The 19,593-nt window shown below is 35.0% G+C and overlaps 2 protein-coding genes across 2 annotated transcripts in view; one reads left to right on the top strand and one right to left on the bottom strand.

Annotated features, from left to right (window-relative positions):
• Window positions 1–1,868, top strand: part of LOC110112276 (aspartic proteinase nepenthesin-2) — a 35,805-nt gene extending 33,937 nt beyond the window's left edge. Inside the window, exons 9-12 of the mRNA XM_028698046.1 lie at window positions 60–184; window positions 394–495; window positions 593–690; window positions 1,436–1,868. Coding sequence (XP_028553879.1) covers window positions 60–184; window positions 394–495; window positions 593–690; window positions 1,436–1,610 — 500 coding nt within the window. The 3' untranslated portion in view covers window positions 1,611–1,868. The remainder of the gene's footprint in view (window positions 1–59; window positions 185–393; window positions 496–592; window positions 691–1,435) is intronic.
• A 3,170-nt stretch (window positions 1,869–5,038) lies between these two features.
• LOC110112278 (upstream activation factor subunit spp27) lies at window positions 5,039–9,134 on the bottom strand. The gene is made up of 2 exons (XM_020844446.2): window positions 8,798–9,134; window positions 5,039–5,376 (listed from the first exon to the last, which is right to left on the bottom strand). The coding sequence occupies exons 1-2, from the start codon at window positions 9,089–9,091 to the stop codon at window positions 5,257–5,259; spliced, it is 414 nt and encodes a 137-aa protein (XP_020700105.2). The 5' UTR covers window positions 9,092–9,134; the 3' UTR covers window positions 5,039–5,256.
• Window positions 9,135–19,593: the final 10,459 nt, after the last annotated feature.

Genomic DNA, 19,593 nt, shown 5'->3' with positions numbered 1-19,593 from the left:
GCATTTCTTATTTTCTGCTTATATGTATTATGTGTCTATTCTTAGTTGTTCCCTCTCAGGTCAAATCCAAATTGGAATCATTACCTTCGATATGTTTTTAAATCTGACATACTCGGCCCTACTCCCTCATTCAAAGGAACTTGAAGAGCTCATTGCTCATGATCTGGATGTTAAGTCATATCAGGTAAAAGTTAAATCTCTACTGATTTATTATTTTAAGCTAGTTAAGTTCCTACTACGGTGGAAAGATATTCCTTCACCATGGAAATGATGCGCCTTCAACCTAGAGTGCTTGGCTTGCCCCATTATTTCCATCTGAACATCTTACACATGCAAATGCTTGCACGTTTCTTATTGTATATTCTTATACGGCCACTATGTTTGTTTTTTCAGGTTCATTTAATGAAACTTACCAGCCAAGGTAACGGTACTCTCATAAAATTGGCCATATTTCCATCTGGCACTTCAGACTTTATTTCTAATACAACAGCAATGGTAAATTCATCCTATAGCAACTCTTAGCGCATTTTGGATTTGTACATATCTACCTTTCAGTTTTTGCTAGTATTTATAAGCACCTTATGATATCCAGGGCATAATTACTCGAATAACTGAACACCGGTTTAGTCTTCCTGAAACTTTTGGAAGCTATGAAGTGGTTCATTGGAATTTTGAGCCTCCATTAAGAAGGTATTTACCTTTTTAATACATTCATATCAAACATGTTCAAGCCATCTGTGGTTTTGATAAAAATGGTTTCTAAAAGAACCATGAAACTCTAATCTTAGATTTTGCCTGCTCCATCCTTCTCAGAAAACAGTTTTTGTTTGTCTGCTCTCCTTAATTTGATCAATCTGAATGGTTTTACTTGTGCGCCTGTTACTGAGGTTTCGTTTGGGATGGATTTCTTTCTGCTTCTTAAAGCAGCTTTTTAGTATAAATTTTTTTAATTTTGTACTAAAAAACTGTTTTAAAAAAACAGTGAGAAAGCCATCCCAAATTAGGCAAATTATTAGGTCCGGTCACCAGATCTAAATTTGTGTCCAGATTTGTGCACTTTTCATGCAATTTTGATATATTTTTGCAAAAAGGCAGCTAATACGCAATTTTAATTGCGTATTAGCTACTTTTTTGTTGAGTATTTACAAAAATAAAGCAAAAGCGTAGCAAAAGCGCAACAAATATCTTACTCATTAAGTATTTGCTGCCCTTTTGCTACGTTTTTGCTGCATTTTTCAAATATTCAGTAAAAGGGCAATAAAAGGGCAGCAAAAGGGCATCAAAAGAGCTTCCTTTTTTGTAAAAATACATCAAAAGCGAAGAAAAGCGCACAAATCCTGACACAAATTTAAGTCTGGTGACCGGACCTAATAATTTGCCCACAAATGAAGCCGGAATCTTCTTGATTATCTATTCATCTTTGTCATATGCATAGGTCATGGTGGCAGCGACATTTATGGGCAGTGGGCTTGGGTATTTCAGTTGTTGTGATGGTCAGTTTCACAACCTTCTTAGTCTGGTATTTGTGGAGACATAAATTTGCTGCTTCGCAGGCTGCATACAGGCCTGTGGATGCTATTGTTTCTGAGCAAGAGATGCAGCCTTTGTAACTTAAAGCTGCTTGTCAGGTATAATCATAATATTCTTATAACTGACAAGGTATAATTATTAACGAAAATATTAAGAAAAGAGGAAAGAATAAAAGTACAACTGGCTCTAATTGATTGATTATTTGGAGCAAATTTTTGCAACCTTTTAATTCTGTTTCTTGAGTTAAATCATTGGTTGTCATCTCTGTTATAGTTTATGCTAAATTAATCCAGCGAGCCCATGTTCTCATGATCAAATGAATGACCTGATTTGACCGACGGGATGATCTTTGCCGTATATTTCATCATAATTTTATGCCATTGCTATTATTATAACCCAACTCTGCACTCATTCATCACAATGTATTTTATTTACTTATTATTCTCTGCACTAAAGAATATTCTTGACATACATCATATTGAGTTCATATCTAGGGGCGGAATCAGTCTTAATTTTTAGCGGGGGCAAATTTATAAGTAAATGATGGTGTTGCCTTGAATTTGGCTTGACCCTTACTGCAAAAAAATGGGTCATTAACGACCAAAAAAATAGAGACAAAGAAAATAGTCGCTAAAGATATCTTTTAGTTACCAAAAGTAACTAAGACTTCTAAATAATAAGAAAATTTGATATTCGGGGGTTCAATGGGGCAGCGCTCTTTGGCCGAATTTGACCTGTTAGCGGACCTGTTAGCGGGGGCAATTGCCTAAAAACTCTTGAAATAAAGACTAAAAAAAGATATTGGAATATAAATTATCTAAAGAATCATATAATAAAGAATTTTTTTTTTATTTCATGTCATGACACAAGTTTCATTTTTCATAGGCGATGAAATACTTTCCAAGCATTTTATTTATAAATTGTGAAGTCCAGTAAATAAAATGAAAATAAATCCTTAAATATTGACGATTTTTCGGTTTAATGTTTTAAAATTAAGCGTGCTCGCAAATGGGATAACTTCGAGACTATTAAGTCAATCCATGTGATATATCAATAATTAATAATTAAGTGTTTAGACTGTTATAAATAATATTGCAAATTGGAAATTGAAAATTAAGTATCATATAGAACAAAGTATTATGCTATAGGAGTTATATCTAATCTCTTAAATTTTGGCGCACTTTTTGATCTTATGGGAGCTATTTTAAAATTTTATTTTGCTTGGTGGATGATTTTGGATAAAATATATTATGAGGATGCTAATTAATAAGTGAGAGATTGTGAAATCATTGAAAGTATTATTGTTTAAGTAAAGATGATCATTTAAATATCAGGACTTTTTTAATGTAATTGTTAAAATTTTATTAAAAATTGATAAATTATTTTTTAGAAAGTACAGCAATGTGATAAAAATGTGAAGTCCTTAGATAAAAAAAAGATGAGAATTTAAGCTATTAAATAAATTATATCTAAAATCCCGTAATGTTAATTATGATTAGAGTGAAGGAAAGTCGCATATTTAAAAAGCATGCTATTGTTTATTTATTTACACTAAATATTCTATAGAAATACGAATGGGTATGTAAAAGATAAAAAATTGACGAATCTAGGCATGGGCATCTATCTAATAGTCATAAGAATAATTAAAATTATTAGGCATCTGCTTATTTTTATTTCATTATTTGATATTGCCTCTCGCTTTTAATGGGCAGATTGGCATTTTTTATTTTGACATGTCGCTGTTGTACGGCTAACATGAGAGTAACTTAAAAAGACATTAAAATATCATGGTAAGGGCATCTCCAACCGAGAACTCCATTTTTCACTACAAAATACAGCAAAACTCCAAAATGTCATGATCCTACTCCAATCGTATGTCATTTTATGTGCTTATGAAAAGATAACGATCCTTCTCCCTTTCGTGCGTTTTTCCGGTTGAGAGAGCAAAATAGCATAGGTGAACAGTGCAACGCTAATATTTGACGTTCAGCTGGAGCGAACGAACAATGTCATATGCTCGTTTGGCATTCGGTTGAAAATGCTCTAATGGAAGAGGATCCAATCCAATTGACATATATAGAAGAATAATAGAACATTTCAAACCCACTTACCATCCGACCTTATTAGTCATCTTACTTATTATTTATTACGACAAAATTAATAAGAAAAATTTTGTAAATATAACATCAAAATAATTTGAAGGTTGTTGGACGTAAACAAATTGGGAATGAGTGTTTTGATTGCAATTGTAAGATTGAACGGGGAAAATGAAAGTAAACAGAGCTTGCAATCGGAGCAATTAGACCAATAATATAGATATAAAAAACTGCTTTAAAAAGTGGTAAGAAAGCCACCCCAAACAAAAAGCAGTCCTCTTTAAATGAACATCTAGATCTATCAACCTTCATACCTTGCATCAACTTTGCTTTACTCTTTAGTATTATTAAAGCTGAAAGGAAGCAATATTAAAGCCAGGCCCACCACCAGCTTAATTTTGGATCCTTTAGCTTTAATGATCTTTAAGTATTCCAATTCTTGTTTCAACAGCCAGATTTGCTTTGTTTCACTCCAATGGTGCCCAGTAACAACAAATTGATGCAGCGCATCAGTATTGTTTATCTAATTGCAATAATTAGACATTTAACCTTTGTGGTCCAGTTTTGGGTTTTTCATCATTTACTGTGGGGTCTAACTTTTCAGCAGCAGCTACAATATCAAATTCACTTGTTTTCCACCGGATGGGATGGGGCTAGATCTGTCCCGAATGAAATTATTGTGATAAAAGCTAATTCTTAGCAAATGTATGAAATTTTTTTTTTTTCTGAAATAGCGTATCTTAAGGCTTCATTTGGGACGGCTTTCTTACTACTTTTTAAAGCATTTTTTTAGTATAATGGTTTTAATTTTTGTATTAAAAAGCTGCTTCAGAAAGCAGTTGGAAAGCCATCCCAAACAAAGTCTAAGTACTAGATCTTGAATATTGGCTAGTAAACAATAATCAAATTCACCTAAAAATTTTCATTGTATTACCTGAACTTCTTACTTAGTGCTGTCATGGAAGCAGTTCTTTCAAAGTTCAAGACCACCATGATATAATAATTTCGGAAAAACTCCAGATTGCATGATCAGGAACCTTAAAAGTGATCTGTTTAAAAGGTTTTGGCTCATTTATTTCATTCAAGTGATTCAAACATTGGAAAAATTAGCAACCTCAATAATTTAATGCTGACAGAATGAATGCTCTTACATCAAAAGCTATAAAAACTTGGCTAGTCCTATTGTTACAAAAGCAAACACAAGAACTCTAGCTACACTAACAAATCAGTTATTAGAAGATTAACTAATCAAGCAGTTTTACGAGCTACCATAGGAAGCTACCAATGATAAGAGGTAAATGCTATTCATACCTCGATATGATGAGCTCCAATTCATGCCGCAAGCACACAAATGGGTGGTTGACACATCATTGTGAGCAGCATAGGTTGCAAACAGATATAGGGTCAGCAAATGAACAGATAATAGAGAGCTGCAGTATTCATAAAAGAGTAACAAAAACCACAAGATTTGATCATTTGCTACGATTTAAAGGCAGAAAACGTAAAGAATTCATTTGCAGACACATGTGATGCCAAACTCTAGGTATATAGCAATATTAGTACTTAACAAAGTATACTGAAAAAACCTAGAGCATTCTTGTACAAAATCCTACAGTTATGGAAGATACTGTTACTTAACAAAGTGAGGATTGAGCAGCCCTGAGATTTCAAGAAACCCAACACGATCTCTGCCTCCAAATATGCTTTTCAGCTTCTCATCACATACTATGATTTTCTTGTTCTCTGGATCCTATGATTTAAAAGCAAACCAAAAACGCGAAAAGTCAATAGCTTTCCATTTGGTAGTTCTATAAAACAATTATGTTTAGAAGTTTTACAGCGAGATGAACATCTTAGATTGAAATCAAAATGTTTTTTTCCGGACGAAGCAAGGGAAATATATTTTTATAATTAAAATAAGTCCAACAAGGATTGCTATACAAATCAGAATAGAGAACAAAAGAAACCGACTGCTATTGAAGTCAAATGCGGGAGTTGTTTTCTTCTTGTGGCAACAGCCATATATGACTCCTTTTACCAATGGAAAGGGGAATTCTAAAAAGCTTCCTGATTATAAATATGGTCCAATGCATGCACAAAATAAAAATCTAGTTGGATATATTATTATTTTCACTTATTTCCACTTATGCTTTAAGAGTTCTGCGCAAATTATTTCCTTGTCCAAGAAAAATGCTTGCTTCTAATGAATTATTTCTCTTCTACAATTTTTTGTTCAATATTCTGGAACCGATTTGAGAGATTAACTTTAATCAAATAGGATACAATCTAATTTTTAACTAGACTGAATTTTTAAAGAATCAGTGTGATTTACTTGATCCTGAACTTTCAATCATTTGATTTTCTTCTAAATTTGTTAGTTCTAGATTTTCATCAAAGTTAGCAGATAGTTATCCAAGATTATGAGTTTTTAACCAACGGATTTTATGTTGTTATTATCCGATTTTTTGCAACTCATTTTAGTTTTGCATTAAAAGCTCTAGGTCATTTTAATCACGTCTAGAATTCAATAATGGATCTTAGGCATTCAATAGTTTCAAGTTGATTTTCAAAATATATTTCATCTCAAAGAAGCTTGCCCCAACACAAAACTATAGATACTAATCTTGTATACAAAAATGTATAATTAGAGAATGTAGTTTTAAGATACTTTTTTATAAGAAAAGTTCCATGTTGAAGATGTGCAGAAAAAAAAAAAGGAAACTTCCACAAAACAGGTATTAACAGAAAAGCCCAAGTATTATATCCTAGAACCATTTAGGAAAGTTAAACATGCTAGCTATTGAATAATGAAATATTTCTAGTTGAGCAAAATTTATAAAAAAGTTAGAAAAATGAAGAACTTGTAGTGCAAAATATCATGAACCAAAAAAATTTATCTGAGTTAAAGAAAATCAAGCTTGATCCATGGGCATGGTTTGTTTGTCTTTATAGTATAGAATATTCCCTTCACACAAGATTTATAGTCATCTTTGTTCCCAAGATACAAAAATATTAAGAAACTTTGCTCTCTTACACCATAGCACGGTCAGGAGTGAAGCTTTTGTAAACTACACTCATTAACTACCAAGATTCCAATTTAACGACAGGAAGAAAAAAAATAGGCAAACTAGGCTTTGGTATAGATTAGAGGAAGACTGGGGCAAAAGAATAGAAGAGAATTTTTCTTAATTTTTCTCACCCAGCTTGCACATATGTAAATCATACTAATCTCCTCTCTTATAATATTTGTGCATAAAAAGAATATGCTAACTGCAAACCCCAAATAAGCTTTTGACTCATTCAATTTCCTATTCTTTTCATACTAATTCATAAACCTCGCGCATGCATGTCATACAATTGAAAAAGTTATATGATGTGAAAAATAAAGCTTGTTATCAACTTGCTAAAAAATCCTTTTTTGTACTTCTATGTGCGGCTCAACTTACAACAAACCTAATATTAAACAATATATACATCAACACCAAATATATTGGAGGACTATGACATACAAAGAAGGCAAATTTTATAGTGGTTTGGTGAGTTACACCTATATTAGTTGTAACAAAGGAGGGAAACCTTAAGCTACTCATCAACTATTACATGTAAAGTACATGAGACTCAACATAGAGAAAATGAAGGTCTAAGAGTTGTTGAGCAAATTTATACTCCAAAACCTACTCCAAGAGGATTCAAGTCAATGTCACAAAGTTTTACATGTAGAATACATGAGACTCAATATGGAGAAAATGAAGTTGTAAAAATGGTTGAGCAAATTTTTTACTCCAAAATCTACTCCAAAGGGTGCCTTGAGTGGATTCCAAGAGGATTCAACTCAATGTGCCAAAGCTTTCGTTGAAATCAATCTCTCCCTCTTGTTATCAAGTTGTCCCAACAAATCCTTCTTTGTAATTTTGTGTATGGCTCGACTTACTAAAAACCTAACCATGAGCAATGTATAAATCAATACCAGAGAAATTAGAGAAATACGACATATAAAGAAGGCAAAATTTATAGTGACTTGGTGAGCAACATCTACATCCATTGTAATGAAGGGGGTAAACCTTACACTACTCATAACATGTAGAGTACATGAGATCCAACAATGAAAAAATAAAGAAAAAAAAGTTGTTGAGTAGATTTATAACTCCAAAATCCAATTCGAAGGATTCTTCCAGTGGATTTCAAAAGGATCAAACTCAACGTACTAAAGTTATTGTTAAAGTTAATCTCTCCCTCTCGTTATCGAGTTGCCGCAACAAATTCTTCTATGTACATCTGTGTGGGGGTCGACTTACAATTAAACTAATCATGGCAATGTATACATAAACACTGGAGAGATAAGAGGACTACAACACATAATGAACGCACCCTAAACCCTAAACCCTAAATGGTTTGTTGAGTAACACCTACATCCGTTTCAATAAAGTAGGGAAACCTTACGCCACTCGTCAGTATTACTTGTAGTGTACATGAGACTCAAGAAGAAGAAAATGAAGAACTAAAAGTGGTTGAGTAGATTTAACAATCCAAAATCTACTCCGAAGGATATTTTGAGTGGATTCCAAGAGCATTCAACCCCGCACCCCAAAGTTTTCATTAAAGTCGATCTCTCGCCCTTTTTATAAAGTCACCCTAGCAAACTCTTCTTTGTACTTACGTGTATGGCTCTACCACCCCCTCCCTTTGGGGTTTTAATAAGCGTTGAAGGAACCACCAACAGTATTGCATCTCCAACCGAACGCCAAACGAGCGTTTGGCGTCATTCCTTCGCTCCAGCCGAACGCCAAAAAATCCTCCATTTGCTTGCGGGTCAACAGTGCAAGGCCAACCACGCCATTTTTCTCTGTCAACCGGAAAAATGCGGGAAAGGAGAATTTTGCGGTATTTTGGCGTGAAAAATAGAGTTATCGGTTGGAGATGACCTAAGGATAAGGTTACAAAAATCCAAATACTACGTTTCCAACAAAAGCAAGCAATGTCCTTCAGAATCATCACGATTAAATTTTTCATCATTTCTTTTGCCTTTAGATATTCCAATATAAAGCAGAAATACCATCAAAACCCTAACGGAAGTTAAGTTCTTCCGACCTATAAATAGCCCCTAAACCACATCATCAAAACCCTAAAAAACTACAGACGCTTCTTATCAAAACCATAGCCAGATGGAAAACCTGGAGATTATTCTGCTTAATGTAGGCCCAAATCTGCTTTAGGGCTTGCGTCCGCGGGATCTCCTTTACTCCGAGGAAGGCTTGCATTGCCGGCGACACTGGCTTGGGCTTCGTGATGCCCCTCGCCGGCTTCTTCGGCCCCGTCTCCTCAGAGATAACAGTGGTCTTTGCTGATGCCGACGCGCGATAAGACAGCGTCGCCGGTTTCAACCTCGGCAACCGAGCCGCACGGGAGCCAACAGTCTCTCCACAGATAAAAGAACTAGAGCATCCAAGCGAGATGAAGGCCGACATGTTCGGAGGTTTGCCGCCGGCCGCTGCTTAGAAGGGATGAGGGGTTTTAGCTCTTCACAAGTAAAAACAAAAAAGTGCAGTGAGCTTTCGAATATGCGCTTCACAAGAGCTGTGGTATATATGGGCGGTGGAAACAATCTGGGCCGCCGCACAGGCCCATTTAAATTCTACAGCAGCGATGAGAGAGAGCCCAATGAACTCTCCTGATTTAATTGGGACTTTGGCCGCTCATCAGCTATCACTTCAGGTCGAGTCTATATCCAAATTTAGGTTTATTGAGCCACTTAATTAATTTAAAATATAATTTAAATTAATATTTTATAATATATTTAATTATTAAATTATCTTTTAAAAAAAACTTAGATTTTATTTTAAAACTGCAAAATCGAGTCAAGGTAAGGCTTTCTAAATTAGCTCGAGCGTAAAATATTTTAATGAGACAAGATCGAGTTAGGGCTCAGGTTCGAACTCAAAAAGAATTAAACAAGCCTAGCTCAATTGGACGCTTACTTACACGTCTCAACTCCTGAGGGATCAAGAAAATCAACCTCGAAATTTATTGAAAGTAAATAATAGCTCTAGTATAAAGTTGGAACTCTAAATAATGTTAAAAAAATACATCAATAAATGGAATAGATTAAATGAGATGCAAAGGGGTTAGTTTTATTATATAGACTCGAATTTGAACTACATAATCAAATATGACAAATACATTAAATTAAGTCACCTAAAGTTCAAAATTAGGAGACATGACAATGACTTGTGGCTATTAAACAAAAGCTCATAAGGCCAAAGAACATTCAAAGAAGTCCTTCGTCAATATAATAAAGAAATACAACATAAGTTTAGGAAGACAAACGAGAAAAAAATATAAGCAATCACTAAGGGAAGAAACATAAATTTCAAGGAGATAGGTTCAATGTTGAACATCAGATCTTTTTGATGAGATCTATTAGTTATAGCAATTGCAATGTATGATTTGGAAAAGTTTCTTTGATTGATAATAATTGTTAGTGATGAGAATGAGATATTATTTTTAATCTCTCTTATTTGGAAACAAAATAAAGATTGTTGCTAATGACTTTTCTCGAATTTGAACTACCACCCGACCTTTGATAGCCGTCGTACTTCTGCTCGATCGTCGTCAGATCATCGTTGCCCGCCGACTATGGTCCCTTCTACCACCGTCACCCGCAGACTAAGGTCCCTCTGACCACTGTCGTCCAACGACTATAGTCTTTCTAACTAACATCACCCACTGACTATGATTCGTCCAACCTCTTTTGCCTGCCAACTACGGGCCCTCCAACCAACGTCACCCGCAGAATACAGTCCTTTCGACCTCTGTCTCCTGCCAAAATTAAGAGACATGACAATGACTTGTGGCTGTTAAACAAAAGCTCATAAGGCCAAAGAACATTCAAAGAAGTCCTTCGTCAATATAATAAAGAAATACAACATAAGTTTAGGAAGACAAACGAGGGTCCCTCTGATAGCCATCGCTCACGGGAGTACGCTACCTCCGACCAATGTCACCCGCCAACTATGGTCCCTTCGACCAATGTTGCTTGTCGACTACAGTCCATTTGACCTCACGTCGACCGCCGACTACGGTCCTATCACCCACTGACTAGCGTCCCTCTTACATCTTTCACCCACCAATTATGGGCCCTACGACCTTCGCCACTTGCCAACAATAGTCCCTCAGACTATTTTTGCCCATCGACTACGGTCCCTCCTACCAAGATCACCTACCAACTACAATCCTCAGACCATCATCACATGTCGACTATAGCTCTTTCGACCACCTTCGTCCGTCGACTATAGTTCCTCCGACCATCGTCGCCCTCCTACTACGGTTCCTCTAACCCCTGTCGTCTGTCGAATATGGTCTCTCCGTCCACCGTCACCTATCGACTACAGTTCCTTTGACCACCCTTACCTACTGACTACAATCCCTCCAACCTCTGTCGCTCATTGAATACGATCCTTCTTATCACTGTTGCTAGCAGACTATGGTCCCTCCAATCTCCGTCGTCCGCTAACTAAGGTCCCTCCAACCTCCGTCGTCCTGCCAACAAAATGAACATGCCAACTTTCTCTTGAGAATAGATCCCTTATCAATGGATTCTTCCAATCAACATCAAGCATTATATACACTATATACAAGTATTAAACATGCTTCGTATAAGCATTATGGTGTAATCATTTTAACAGGGCAAGGCCCCGTGGTTTTTTTCCCTTTTCATGGTTCTTTCATGAAAAAAATCTTGGTGTCTTATAGATCCCTTATCAATGGATTCTTCCAATCAACATCAAGCATTATATACACTATATACAAGTATTAAACATGCTTCGTATAAGCATTATGGTCTGATCATTTTAACAGGGCAAGGCCCCGTGATTTTTTTCCCTTTTCATGGTTTTTTCATGAAAAAAATCTTGGTGTCTTTTATGACTCTCGCACTCATCTTTCTTATTTGTATGTATGGTGGATCTTCATACAAATTTTGGACACTAAGTATATATCTCTCTGCCGTCACAAATATTCTAGTATGCAACATGAAGAAAGAAAATTTATTAGACATGATTTAAATGGTCATTTTAGTTCTATTTAATGAATTAGTCATAAATTCATTAAATAAATTTAATGAATTTAAAACAGTCCCCCACTCCCCCCCCCCCCCCCAATTCAAACATATAAAATTTGTTTAAATATTTCAGCTTTATCTAACCAAAATCAAGCTTTTAAATCCGTCTTAATAGCAGCCTTTAATCTAAGCCTTTGGTTTTGAATAAAGAAGTGAGGGTAGGATGATCTTTGGTTTACATTTTAGAAAATTATTAGGCATAAGTACGGCTGGTTTTGGTCAGGATTCGTAGGGCAAATAATAAAAAGGAGCACTTTTTATATGAAAATAAGCTTTAAGAATGTCTGTGCATTGAAATTTAAAAAAAAAATCAAGATAGAAGTGCGTATTCAAAAACTAGATTATAAAAATCAATTATATTTTTTTTGTTGCTTTTAAGAAATTTTTGAATTAAAAAGATACTGTAAACAAATGGTAAAAAAATTGATGTAGTGGCTCATCGGAAGAATCGACCTGCAAGAAGGATTTAATCCCAATCCATGGAACAAGAGGAACCCAAAGATTCAAATCTTTAAAAAGGAGATAATATTCATTCAATGAGCCATCCACTACAAAATATACCTATATAAACTAGCTATAGAAGATTCTAGAAAAACTCATAACAAACTAGATAAGATATCGTAAGAAATACTTCAAGCTTAAAATGCTCCGCATCATTCTCCCCTTGCATCAAAAGAGCTCGACTCCATTAAGTCGCGTTATTGGAAGGGAGGTAGTTGCAGAAAATTAGATTCCTGGATTGAAAATTTTGTTCTCTATATTTCTCTCCTCTGGAGTGGTCTTTTGGAAGTCCACAAAAAATTTCAATAATTTCATGTTGGAAGAAGCAAGATCAGCACTTCATCCAAGGAAATATGGGATGACAGACGCAAGGGCATTAAGGCATTGCTGAAAGAGGTTCCGAGTAACATCTGTGTTGCTCTCCGAAGTGTAAGTCGGCAGAGGTTTCTCCAGTCCTGCAGGAAGTTCTTCAGATATGATGGATTTCAGCTCTGCTGCGTACTTCTTCTCATATTCAGCAAATTTTGCATTCCACTCTGCTTCAAGAGAAGCACCTTTAGGGACATGCTGGCTCGAATGGCTTTTCACATCAAAGTTTTTGGATACACAAATCCACAATTTAGGATTAAATTCCTCTGTCATTTCATCTTCGTACACATGTTGCAAGAGATTTGTTTTTCCTTTACCACCATTCCCCACTATAGCTAGAAGAGAAATGTTCCTATACAAATCAGTTCCAGGATGCTCATTTGATGGCTTCCTTAACCACTGCATAATCAACTCCTTGTCCTTGCCTCTACCGATAAAATCATTTCTAGGAAAGGATCCTGCTTCACGTGCTTTGTATAACTCATGTTGCTGCTGCTTTGTGCTTTCTAAAAGATGAATGAAAAGACTAACCTCAACTGGAACTTTATCAAGTTTCTGCACAACCTCCTCTAGCCTCTTCAAGTTGGGTTCAGATCTTTTAGCGACATTTCGTCGAACAGATTGGGAGCATTGCATTGGATCAGTCTTGTCACTAGAATTCAAATCAGCCATTTTCACACCTATAGTAGAAACATCTTCAGCAAGACGTAAAGAAACCATTCCAATTATGGAAGCCTTCTTCTTGGACATATGCTTTAAAACCTCTTTTTCTTCGTTGTCGGAACTAACCTGGGAACTCGAACTTGAAATGCATTCATATGAAAAATGTCTCTTCAAAGCACTGCTACCTACTAGAAAATGTTTGGTAGTTCTAAGGTAATCATCCATTGACAATTTTTCTGTACAAATAATTTCAACCTCTTCTTGTGATGCAAGTCCTGAAGCAAGGGGAAGTGCAATATTGGAGCCCGCACCCAGCTCCCTTCCAGCACCTGGCTTTCTCTCCTTGTAAGCATCCTGTAGAATTTCATCAGGACTCAAAGAGACCATGGTAACCTCCCTTTCAACCTTGTTGGACTGCAACAATTTCAATTCTGTCGAAGTAGAGATGAGATCTTCACCCAATTGAGAAGTTATAGCATATTCCACAGCCACCAAACTGACTTCAAAATCAGAGGCCTCGGATACCAATACTCCATTCGGTAAATCAGAATTTGAATTCATGAGGATTGGAACTGGATTATAAACGTGTGGAGTGCCGATGGCGGGATTGGGCGGGCTGAAGTCACTTAGAGAGTCGGAGAAGGAATTTGGAGTGTGGGACGCAGGTATTTCGTGAGCAGTGGTCGGGTTGCGAGATGAAGCAGAAGTAAAATTAGAATCGAGCTGTGGGAGAGCGAACGGAGTTGCAACTGTGAAATCTTGATGGAGGGGATCGGGATTACGAGTATGGCATTGAACTAGAGGGGGTTGTGCCATCGGAGAGGAAGCTCGAGCGACGGATACTCCGGCGGAGAATCGCGCCATTAGAGAGGGAGTTCGAGCGGAGGGTTATCGTCAACCACAGTCGGTTGATTTCAGAACCCTTTGCGGGAAGCGGAGTAGAAGAGGGAAGGCAAAGACGAATACCTCGGTATAGTTGCTGATGACATTCGCATTCTCCTTATTGCCCGAAGGTTTTCGTCTATTCGATCCTCATAGAACATTATACTACTTCGTTCATCGTCGATAGCTCTCCTTTGTTGGTGTCGATCGTCATCGACCACCGTTCTTATTCTTCGGCTTCGATCGCCGGGGCTTTGATCGGCGTTGACAGCCAACCTTCTTCTGCAGTCCATCGATCTTCGCAAGCTCCAGGCTCTGATACCAACTGTTGTAGTGGATCGTCGGAAGAATCGACCTGCAATAAGGATTTAATCTCAATCCAGGGAATAAGAGGAACCCAAAGCTTCAAAGCTTTAAAAAGGAGATAATTTTCATTCAATGAGTCATCCTATTTCAAAACATACCTACATAAACTAGCTATAGAAGATTCTAGAAAAACTCATAACAAACTACATAAGATATCCTAAGAAATACTTCAAGCTTAAAATGCTCCGCATCAAAAAAAAAATTAAATGAAATTTCTTAAATGAAGCAATCGTCATAATCTCCCTATTTTTATAATTATACAATTAATGTTTTACTTATCTAGACGACATCAACAAATAAACAATAGAAAAATGGGTGTGCCTCAATATGTTGGCACTACGATTTCTACTATTGATCTTGTTGAGTTAGATTATTGAATTTTAAGTGAAGATGTAAATAAAAATGTTAATCTTGTTGACTTAGATCACATCACGTTAAATTAAAGTATATAAATGTTGACATGTCAAAAAAAAAGGAGTATTTTAATTACAAAAGATCAACTTTCATTTAAAAAGAAATATGCTAAAATAAATAAATAGAGGACTACATGGATATTTATACACCTTTTGATGGTCCGTGGCTGGTCGCGGGGCTGGTGCAGTGGGCTTCCATTTTTGAGTCCGGTTATTTTTTATTTTGCTCTTATTGTATTGTCTCGTATCTTACTGTACATTTTGAATTTTTTGCTATGTTGTTGCACTGGCTTTGGGTCAATGGATGTTGTAATCTTTTATTACTAGAATAAATGTTTTTTTTTTTTTGAAAAAAAAAAAAGATCACAAGCTCACAAAATATGTCATGTACACTCTAGAGCCCTAGTTTGTTAAGTTAGATTATTGAATTTTTTTCTAATTTTATCTATAAGATAAGCTGGTGCTACTAGTCATATTTTTTCTTTCTCTTCATTCATGCTAAGGAGTCATTAATTTAAATGTTTTTTTTGAGCATTTTCTTACTTAGGAAAAAGTATAAGAAATGGAATTAAATTAATTCAACACAAATTCATACAAATTGAAATCATTTGTATTTATATCAACCATACATGCTGGCAGAAATTTAAGACAAAATTAATAACTAATATAGAGAAATTAAATACATTTGATTTGGGTTCACTATGGGAGCCTCGAGGTCGATAGAGTGCTGCATCCATCAAAGCTAAGGCGACACCGCGAGCATCCAGAAAGCAACAACAACGACAAGGAGAGTACACAAAACCTCCTCCCATCTCTCGCAAAATCGAAGCCCAGGAGCCTCGTCTCCCTCTCTCTCGCCTGCTCTCAGTTCGCAAAAAAGCCATAGGCCACGTTGCTCCCCTTGCTCGCGTGGACATTAGCCTTAGTCGAAGCCCTTACTTCATCTTGATCTTGGCTGGCTTGGACTGCATCTCCGAGAACACCTACTACATCTCTTCACCCGGTGCTACTCTTATGATCGCCAAGCTGGACTTCACAACAAGTGTTATGATGTCCATCGCTTGTATTGGCTGTCGCAGCATCGTTCGCTGCAACACAAAGTAGATCTGCCCTAGACGGAGCTCGACGGTGTCGGGGACCGCCGTGACAATGACGGGTAAGCGATTAGTTGATCCCAAATTTTTAGCTGGTAAAGCTTCTTCGAAGTCTTTTCGTGATGCTCTTTCTAGTGGTTCTGCCTCCTCCCTCTTTCCGATTCTCAAAATTATTTCCTTCAGTGGTTTGCCGTCGCTGTGGATTTCGGAGATGGAAATTTAGCGTTAGCGACTCCGTTTGAGTTTTCTTTAGTCAATAAATTCCCTTTGCGTAGACCGTCGCTTGAGGTTATTCACAAATTTTTCTTTAACCTCAAGCACAATGGTGAATTTTTTGTTATTGTTCAGAATCCGAGGCATGTTTTAATCAAACTCGTCAATGACCTAGACTACTGTCGTATTTTTGCTCACCGCTCTTACTTTGTTAATAACTATTACATGAAGATTTTTAAGTGGTCACCATCCTTTGATGTTTAAATCGAATCACTCATTATTCCCATTTAGATTTCTTTTCCAAACATGCGCCCCCATCTCTTTTCCCTGAGGATTTTGCATGGTTTAGGATTTATGTTTGGTCAGCCTTTTAAGATTGATCATGCTATGTCGGCTGGCTCTAGGCCTTCAGTAGCTCATGTCCTTGTTGAGCTGTATGTTACTAAATCCTATCATGATAAGGTGTTGGTAAGTCCGAAAATTTTAGGGTATATACAGCTTATTGCCATGGAGGATTTCCACTGTTATTGCTCCCACTGTAAGTCTTTGGGGCATTCCAAACCTGAATGTAAAATTCTTCATCCCCAATTAGCTTTAATTCATACTGTGTTGACTAAGGTCGTTGATTCTGTTTTGAATAATATTAATACCTCGATTGAACTGTTGACCTTGATTGAACTATTGACCTCGATTTTTGTTCGAGTGTCATTGAGGGTCTTTGATTGATTTAATCAAGCCCCATTGGGTTCAATTCGAGCACAAATCAGCTCGAGTTGAGTCGAATTAGGCTCGATCGGGTTTGATTAAACTCGATTAGTTTGCCTTGGCTACGTCGAGTTTGTTATGATTTGAGTCGTCATTTTATTTAAATTTAATTGGGTTAATTTGAGCAAATCAAGTTGAATTCTAAATTGATCCAAATCAAATCTAATTTTGAGCTTGATTTTAATTTAATATATATATATTTTTATGAGCTTAAATTTATTGTTAAATCAAGCAATTAAATCGACAGCTAAATCATCTCGATTCCCTTCTAATTAGCCTAATGATGAATCTAGCCATAGATATAAGATCTTGATCATTTAAATACTTTTTAGGGCTTCATCAGAGGGGTTGGCTTCTATTCTCTCCCTAGCCACTCTCAACCTTCACTTCTTGGTGTGAGAGCTCTTCCAACTTCTCTCACCTTCTTCCACTCAAATCCATCGGGCAAACTCTGTCGACGGCGATCCTCCGATGAGATCAAGGCTAGATCCACCCAAGGCCTCAATCCGGTTGATCCAGAGCTTGTTTGATCGTGATTTCAATTAGAGAAATATACGAGGACAATCTACAAGCTCAACCGTATAAAGAACTTGAAGATCCAACGGTGAGATTCCTTAAAACTTTAGATCTAGGTCACTACACTTAGATCTATATAATTTTTTTTATAAGTGCTTTTTAGATCTTTCAAATATCACCCGATGTTTTCCCTTCATGATACTAATTTATGTTAAAAAATTTATTAAATTTAGATGTCTCGATTGAGAGAATGAATTTTTCTTTTCTTTTCTTTTCTTTATTTAACAAAAAAGATTTAAAAATATTTTAAAATTATTTTTAAATTTATAAAAAAATACATATAAAATATTATTTTCTTCATGATTTTACCCTCTTTATTTTAAAATTAAAATTATTCTTAAATATCATATATATTTTAAATTATTTTTTACTCTAAACATAGTTAAGTTTTAAAATTAATATTTAAATGAAATATTATTTTAAAATTAAAAAAATTAAAAAAAATCTTTTTTTATTAATATACATTATTTGTTTTAAAAATTACTATTTATATTGTTTACTATTATTATTATTTTAGTTAATCCTAATTTTGGGATTGATAATTAATTTAGTTATGTTTGAAATTAAATTTTTCTCAATTTGAATTCAAATTTCTTTCATAAAATGTAAATTAAAATTATTTATGGAAAGTTTTTTTTAAGATTGTCTGTCTCATTGTGAATTTAATTTTTAGGGGTAATATTTAATTTCATTCATAGAATCTCAACTCAAAATATAAAGGGAAGGCCATTAACGCTCCTTAATTCTCATGAATTTTTGGAATTTGAAATCCCTTAATTCCTTCATGAAAATTTAGAATTTCAAAATAAAATCATTTAGTTATTATTCTTAATTTAAATTAGTATAAATTGGAAAGTGTATGATTGAATCAATCTCGATTGGTTATTGTCAAATACACTTTTCTCTTGTGATTAATTCCTTAATTATGGAAACTCCATAATTTATCTTGTATTCATATGTCCTATTCAGATTTATTTAATAACACGCTTGAGATTTGGATAGAATTAAGAAAGATTCTCGCAAAATTCAAAATGAATTGTGTGGTGAGGATCAAAAATTCTAAATATATTTGGAATTTGTAGATGTATTTGGTTTTCTTAATAATTAGTGATTTGATTTAAATTAGTATTATTATATTATATTATTGAAGTTTTAGTATTACTACTTTAATTTTGAATATCAAAAAATATACTTATATATATTAGTTTAATATAATTTATTCATTTATTATCTATTATTTTAAATATTTAGATTATTATATATTTTTTTCTTTAATTCTTTACGTTGTCTAAACTATCTTAATGTACATCATCTACTCTAACGTACACAAATATTACTGAAGTAATGACAAACAGGAGAGAAAACGAATAATTTATTAGACATGGATTTTAAAACTGGTCATTTTTAGTTTTCAAATTTTAATGAATTAGTCATAAATTCATTTTAATATTTAAAAACGGTCCCCCCTCCCCCCCCCCCCAATTCAAACATAATAAATTTGTTTAAATATTTCAGCTTTATCTAACCAAAATCAAGTTTTTAAATCCCTCTTAATAGTAGCCTTTAATCTAAGCCTTTGGTTTTGAATAAAGAAGTGAGGGTAGGATGATCTTTGGTTTACATTTTAGAAAATTATTAGGCATAAGTACGGCTGGTTTTGGGCAGGATCCGTAGGGAAAATAATAAAAAGGAGCACTTTTTATATGAAAATAAGCTTTAAGAATGTCTGTGCATTGAAATTTAAAAAAGAAATCAAGATAGAAGTGCGTATTCAAAAATTAAATTATAAAAATCCGTTTTATTTTTTTGTTGCTTTCAAGAAATTTTTGAATTAAAAAGATACCGTAAACAAATGGTAAAAAAATTGATGTTGTGGCTCGTCGAAAGAATCGACCTGCAAGAAGGATTTAATCCCAATCCATGGAACAAGAGGAACCAAAATATTCAAATCTTTAAAAAGGAGATAATATTCATTCAAGGAGCCATCCACTACAAAATATACCTATATA

Source organism: Dendrobium catenatum, unplaced genomic scaffold (genome assembly GCF_001605985.2).
Source record: "Dendrobium catenatum unplaced genomic scaffold, ASM160598v2 fragScaff_scaffold_1038, whole genome shotgun sequence".
Lineage (NCBI taxonomy): Eukaryota > Viridiplantae > Streptophyta > Magnoliopsida > Asparagales > Orchidaceae > Dendrobium > Dendrobium catenatum.
This window is presented reverse-complemented; position numbering and strand designations above follow the sequence as displayed.